This window comes from Hordeum vulgare, chromosome 1H (genome assembly GCF_904849725.1).
Source record: "Hordeum vulgare subsp. vulgare chromosome 1H, MorexV3_pseudomolecules_assembly, whole genome shotgun sequence".
NCBI classification, from domain to species: domain Eukaryota; kingdom Viridiplantae; phylum Streptophyta; class Magnoliopsida; order Poales; family Poaceae; genus Hordeum; species Hordeum vulgare.
In genome coordinates this window covers 514,307,366-514,313,657 of record NC_058518.1, presented here as the reverse complement: position 1 = coordinate 514,313,657, position 6,292 = coordinate 514,307,366, and the positions used below count along the sequence as shown (strand labels likewise).

Here is a 6,292-nt window from a genome sequence, read left to right as displayed (position 1 = left end):
GGTGTTTTTTATATTCTAATAGGAGAAATGGAGCTAGTGGGTTTAGCGATGGGTTGGTAATGCTAGTATCTTTGTTTCCTTTTTGCGGTTCATGCAAGTCCTTTTGTATTTATCTGAACATTGTTTTAATCTGCTTAGTTCCTGGCTCTGTTTTTTGTTTTGCAGTTTTTATTTATTCATGCAACTCCTTTTATATTTCTGTTTGTGGACCGGGCCAAATATTTGTTTCATGTTTGTGCTCATCAGATGGGCCAGTTTATCTGAAACAACTCTTTTTTTCTTATGAATATGGATCATAGAGTGCGCTAAAAAAATATGGATGGATAAAAGGAAATACTAGTGTAAAATAACAACTCGAGATAAGTGAAAATTGTATTTCGCATCCATGCATGAAATTAAATTATTGGGTGGCATTGGAAAGCAATTGGTTGCAAGAGTAGATGTGGATTATTTTTCAGTCAAATTGTGTACGCTGAAACATTCATGCCTGAGAAGTCTTTTCAGTACAAAAGTGTGATCACATCACAAAAAGCATAAAGTCCTAGGTGTTACAGTAACACTTCATATCTATTGAATTCAGCCAGCGGAAAGACTAATAGTTGAAATTTTTGGTGTCCGCTGAATCAGACTAGACAAAAGATTAACATCTTAAGAAACTCTTGGCAGTACACTTCCATCCATGCTGATGGATGCTGCAACGAACAAAGTCCTGTAAGTTCAATTGTGCCTCTGCTCAGCAGAGAAAAAGTAAATACGAATAGCTAGGGAAGAATGTTGAGTAGAACATGATATACAATGAAAAGGATAAACACCGACAAGTGTAATACTATAAGAGAAAGGTGTAACAACACCCTCTATGAACAGTAAAAAAATAGAAACAAAGTTTTTTTTTGAAACTTTGCAACAAATAAGATGGTCAATCTTTGAAGGTTCTTACAAGTTTTCATGCCAAAATATCATGTAGAGAAAGGTGTACAAACAAGTTTCAGATTTCAATGCTAAAAGTGCTTTAATGTTTGAAGTACTAAAATGTTTTCTTGTGTAGAGCTCCTCAAATGTTTTTTTTGACATGAAAACTTGCAAGCACCTAGAAAGCTGAAAATCTACTCTCAATACTGTAATGAATGTGTGATATATGAAATGTAATGTTGGTAAGAATATGTATTTCCCCAAGTTTAGGCTTTCGGGCTAACTTGTCTATGATCACTGCTGATATTGGTGAAATTTATAATGATAGTTCAGGTTGACCTCCAGTGCGGCAGCCACTGCTTGATGAGCGGCCTCCTCTGTGGCCTGTGAGCCTGAGCTTCTTTCGGATATAAATAATACCACTTTTTTTCTTGAAAGTTAAACATAGAATGCAGCCTGAGCTTCTTTGGGATATAAATAACACCTCTGTTTTTTCTCTTGAAAGTTAAACATAGAATGCGTAGGCAAAGTAATAGGGATATTCTTAGACGAGCCAACCACTTTCTTTCGAATATAAATAACACCTCTGTTTTTTCTCTTGAAAGTTAAACATAGAATGAGTAGGCAAAGTAATAGGGATATTCTTGGACGACCTAACCATTTTAAACCAATTTTTTTTTGCTAAAATACTGAGATGTTTATCTAAATTGTTGGGTTGGAGTGTCGACGACCAATTAACATAACCGAGGGTGCATTATGTATAATGCCTGACCATGCTTAAAAAAGAGCTCAACAACAGATTCTGGAAGAAGCGGATTCTGAGATAATTTTGCAGAATCTTGAATCTCCAAAATCCTGCGCGAAAAAGAACTGACCCTAAGGACAGAGGTTGTGTGGATGAACCAGCCGCCTCAGTTGTTGGTTCCCATTATTGTAAAAAAATGATTATTGGTTAAATAAAGTGGACAAAATTCAGAAAAGGAGTAAGCGCCCAATACATTGTAGACCTTCTGAGGTGCCCAGTCATGATTGATTTTGAAGACGTTTACAAGGATCAGATCAACCACGTGTTGTCATGGGAGCGAGCTAATAACCACTTGTTGTCATGGGGTCATATCATCCTGGAGGTGGCCTCACCGTTGGGCACAAGGTCAAGAAGGAAGCTGAGCAAGTACTTTGACAGGATTGAAGTAATGATAATAATGTTCATCCAGTACTTAATTAGTGGGATTAACGCAAAGTTATAGTATTAAGTTTGTTTGTTTTGCTAAAAAGATATATTGTTCATTTACATGCTAGTGATATAATATGCACTCCCTCGGTAAAGAAATATAAGAGCGGTTAGATCGCTACTTTAGTGATCAAAACCACAACCATAAAATATTTCTTTAGAGGGGAAGCACATGACATAAATATTTCTGTTATATTACAAGTATAAAATAAATTGATGCAGAGACCACCAAACAATATGGACATGCAAATGTCACAAAATACAAAATAACTAACATAGTATCAGGTAAGCATCATTACGCAACGCCAAAGGTGAGAGAAACAAGAGCCAAGATTATCACCTCCAAAACTACCAACCGATTATCTAATAGACTTGAGTGCCAAGATTCATCACCACCCACCATCAGTCCATTGGCGATATCTACTAGTTGAGCATCATCAACTTGATGAGGTTGAGGAGACCACCACTTGTTCCCCCTGACTTATGCAGTTGTTCTTTTTCCCCAACTCGTCTCCTCCCTGTTGAACAAGAGCACCCATGTTGTTCCTTGCCAATTCGTCGTGCTGCGGCGGATCGGATTTGCTGGCTTTATAGATGTTCCAGATTGCGTAGGCGCTTGCAGCAGGGCTCAAGCACATCCACATGATATAGAAGCTATGTACGTTCCGAAGGCAACGCCTATATGTATTGTATATTGTATTATAATAAAAATAAAAAAAGGTTAGAAATAAGAGATGAATGATTGAATTAATAAGAAGAAGAAACAAAAAGGGGAAAGAAAATATGTAGCAACCATACCAAGCGATGCTTTGGGGCCTAGGTTTGACGTGAGCAGAGAGATGACGCAAGAGTTGAACGTTTGCGTGGCAAGTGGAGCCGTCGTTGCGCTTAAAGGCGCGGTTGTAGAGGATGAGGTCGTAGAGCCTCTCCTTCTTGTCCTGGATCTGCTCCAGGACGCCTTCTTCTTTTCCATGGGATGACAATCCCTGCTGGGTGGAATTTCCCTTTCCCATTGTTATTAGGCGCACGCACATAACAAGAAGTACTGCTACCGTGTATGTATATTAGTGGGTGGAAAAAGATTGCGAGATGGGACTAGAACCTTAGCCTGGGTGAGATTCGGGCGGCCGAAGCCGGGAGCGGCGGGGCGAGGCCGGACGAGCCTCCTTCCGGCGGCGCATCGGAGAGCCGCCATCGCCATCTTTCGTCAACGGCCCCTGCGGATCTGGTACGGTCTTGTTGGTTTTGGTTGTTGGTGCGGCACTCGGCCACGGGCGGAACCGTATTAATACCACTCCATATTTCACAATCCGCCCGGCCCCGGCCCCGGCCCAAACTCCTCTCCCCTTTTTCTTGGAGAGGTACTAGTGTTTTATCAGGATTATTAGGCCTTTCCCAGCGCATGCATCAGTGCTAAGGATGACACATAGGCGACAAAACAATGATGTAGCAAAGTCATTAAGAAGGAGAAAGAGAGTATTATGATGAACCCACGAAGAAACGATGCTAAGCGCATGATCCTATGTAAAAAAACACTACCAACCAATGCATGAAGAAGTTTAATTATTAAACAGTTCCATGAAAAAAGCTTAGCAACAAAAGCTAAGCACCTATGCATTGGGAAGACTAGTTGTTAAGGTTTTTAATATACTTAGCATCTCATCTAAGCATCAATGCATTGGGCGGGAGAGGCCTTAAGAAGCCCACATGCGTCCGCCACCGCTAATGGGCCGGCCTGCTAAGACGTGACTGCTTTTCAAAAAAAATAATCTTTTTAGATGTTGACTTTTTGCCCTTTTCTTCTGAAATCACTAGTTAGGAAGTACACCTTGCAACGATTACGTGGGGTGTACTCCGCGAGTGACAAGTGTCGCGTTCTGGCGCGCTGAAGACCTTTCAACGGCGCTCCGTGCGTGACAAGTGTTGCGCAGAGAAGAGTCTCGTTATTTCCGTTTCCATTTTTTTTTCTGGTTTTTTTTTCAATTAAGTCCCTGAACAATTTAGGCTTTCTAGTAATGCTCCGATCTATTTGTTCAGATTTCTTTCGTCCCGTCTCGCAGCCGTTGTCGTCATCCATCCCGCTGTGGTCGTCCTGCCGTTGTCGTCATCTGTCCCGCTGTGGTCGTCCTGCCGTCATCTGTCCTGGTGTCGTCGTCATTCCATCGCGGCTCCGTCGTCGTTGCGTCCGTGTGGTTGTCCCCGGGAAATCGCCCTGCTGTTTCCTATTTTCGTTTTCCCATTATATTTTCGGAAAATTAAGATTTCAGGGGAAATTACGGGTGGGGGCTTCCAACACGATCAAACGTCAACTTTCAACTCGGTTGTGGAATTAGTTCTTATTGGTCACCATTCCTTTGCATGTAATGGCTTGCCGCTTTTGCCGAGCTCCAGGTGGCCCTTGTTTTTTCTTTGATTCTTGTGCGTTGGTGTTCACTATGGTGCTGGATCGTCGCTCTTCAAGGCGTGTTGTAAGGATCTATTTCTTGTTTATCTGATTGTGGCATATTGTTGATGTTTTTTTGGTTGGACTTTATTCCAATGCCTTTGTTTTATATGATTATGATGTTTGCTTTCATTGTTTTTGTAGTATGTTCCGTGCAGTGTTAGATCACATCTTGGTCGATAAATTAAGGAGTGCAAATCTTTAGCTATTCGGAGGGGTGACAAAGATATTGATCTTGCTCTTAACAACAGTGAGGGTTACTTATATGATGTTCTGTTTACACATGGTCGTATGAGCAACAAATTCCATGGTCCTTCACTACAAGGAATATGCTAATACACGACGCTATTTTTTCGTCGCTACATCGTCACGGTTTTTAATTTACGACGATCTCACGACGAAAAACCAAGCGTCGAAAACGGAGCGTCACAAATGAACAGCAGCGACATTTTGATCAAAATCGTCATAACTTTTACGATGATTCCTGGATTGTCGTAACCTTTACGACGATCCTAAATCATCGTTGGCAATCAAACCCAGTCCTACGTGGCAAAATTATGACGAAATCAAAACGTCATGGTTGAAATCAGCCCAATCCATTTTAATTGATCACATGGGCTGGTTTTATTTTTTGGGCCTTTTCTTGTTGGGCTTCTTTTTGGGCCTTAGCCTATTTACAACCACTTCTAATATTTTTTTTGAATTTTTTGTTGTCATTATAATTTGGGCCCTGGCCTTTTAGTGCCCAAATACATTTGGTCCAGTTTCAGTTTTGGCCTTTTGAATTTCAGTTTTGTGTGTAGGTCCCACTTGTCATGTTCTTCTCATAATTTGTCCCATATGTCAAGAAGTTCTCGTCAGGTTTTCATTTCACACATTTTCAAATCGCATACGATATGTATATTTCAAATAGAGCAGAAAGAACATGTGAAATTCATCAAATTAACACGAAGGTAGTATATTACAATTTTTCTAATCTGTTACAAAGGAGATATGCCTATCATTACAATATATAATATGCATTCTTGGATTAGTAGAGCTTCACACAATTGGCTTCAAGGCTTCACACTTCAACTTTGTTAGGCCTGGAGGTCCTGTAAAAGAAACAACCATATTTTTAAGAGCTATAAGATACAGATCAAGAATAGAAACAAGGCACAAAAACAAGCAATCATCATCATGATGTTAAATTGTTGAACATCATAAATTAAAGCAGAATAGTGTTTCTGTTTTATTTCTAATACAACTTGCACTTTGCTTCTAACGAAGGTACAATCTTATTTTGTTACCCAACCATTAGCAGCAATGAAGTTAATGAGACATTTTAGAATCAACTTGACAATTGACAGTAATGTTTGCATTAGACAAATACAGAACTACAATCATACATAAGTGCCTAAATTCCATTTCCCAATGCCTCTGTTCAGTAAACACTAAGCATGGCACATAGTAAAGATTTGACACAGTACTGTTACTTTTGACAAATCCGTCGAAGAGTATTGAACTGAACTAACCTCTGAAATGTAGTTTGGCAGAGCACCTCCACATAATTTAGCTGCCTCCTCATAAGGGAAAGCAGAGACTAAGACCTGCATCAATGGCAAACAATCAAAATATACCAAGTCATGAAATCCTATACGCCAAGGTTTCTTGGGCAATTTTTTCGCTCCTTTCGAAATCAGTTCTTTCGCCTCCTTTTCCAGCTAGAT

At 40.0% G+C, this 6,292-nt stretch overlaps 1 protein-coding gene across 1 annotated transcript; it reads right to left on the bottom strand.

Annotated features, from left to right (window-relative positions):
- Positions 1 to 2,376: 2,376 nt before the first annotated feature.
- On the bottom strand, positions 2,377 to 3,376 carry LOC123421856. The gene is made up of 3 exons (XM_045107613.1): positions 3,243 to 3,376; positions 2,939 to 3,126; positions 2,377 to 2,818 (listed from the first exon to the last, which is right to left on the bottom strand). Exons 1-3 carry the CDS (start codon positions 3,339 to 3,341, stop codon positions 2,578 to 2,580), a joined length of 528 nt encoding a protein of 175 aa, XP_044963548.1. The 5' UTR covers positions 3,342 to 3,376; the 3' UTR covers positions 2,377 to 2,577.
- Between the last annotated feature and the right edge of the window lie 2,916 nt (positions 3,377 to 6,292).

Coding starts and splice junctions, on each gene's coding strand:
- LOC123421856 (XM_045107613.1), bottom strand. CDS start 3,341: ATGGCGATGGCGGCTCTCCGATGCGCCGCCGGAAGGAGGCTCGTCCGG. Junction 3,127..3,242: donor CGAATCTCACCCAGGCTAAG/GTTCTAGTCCCA, acceptor TCCACCCAGCAG/GGATTGTCATCCCATGGAAA. Junction 2,819..2,938: donor AGGCCCCAAAGCATCGCTTG/GTATGGTTGCTA, acceptor CAATACATATAG/GCGTTGCCTTCGGAACGTAC.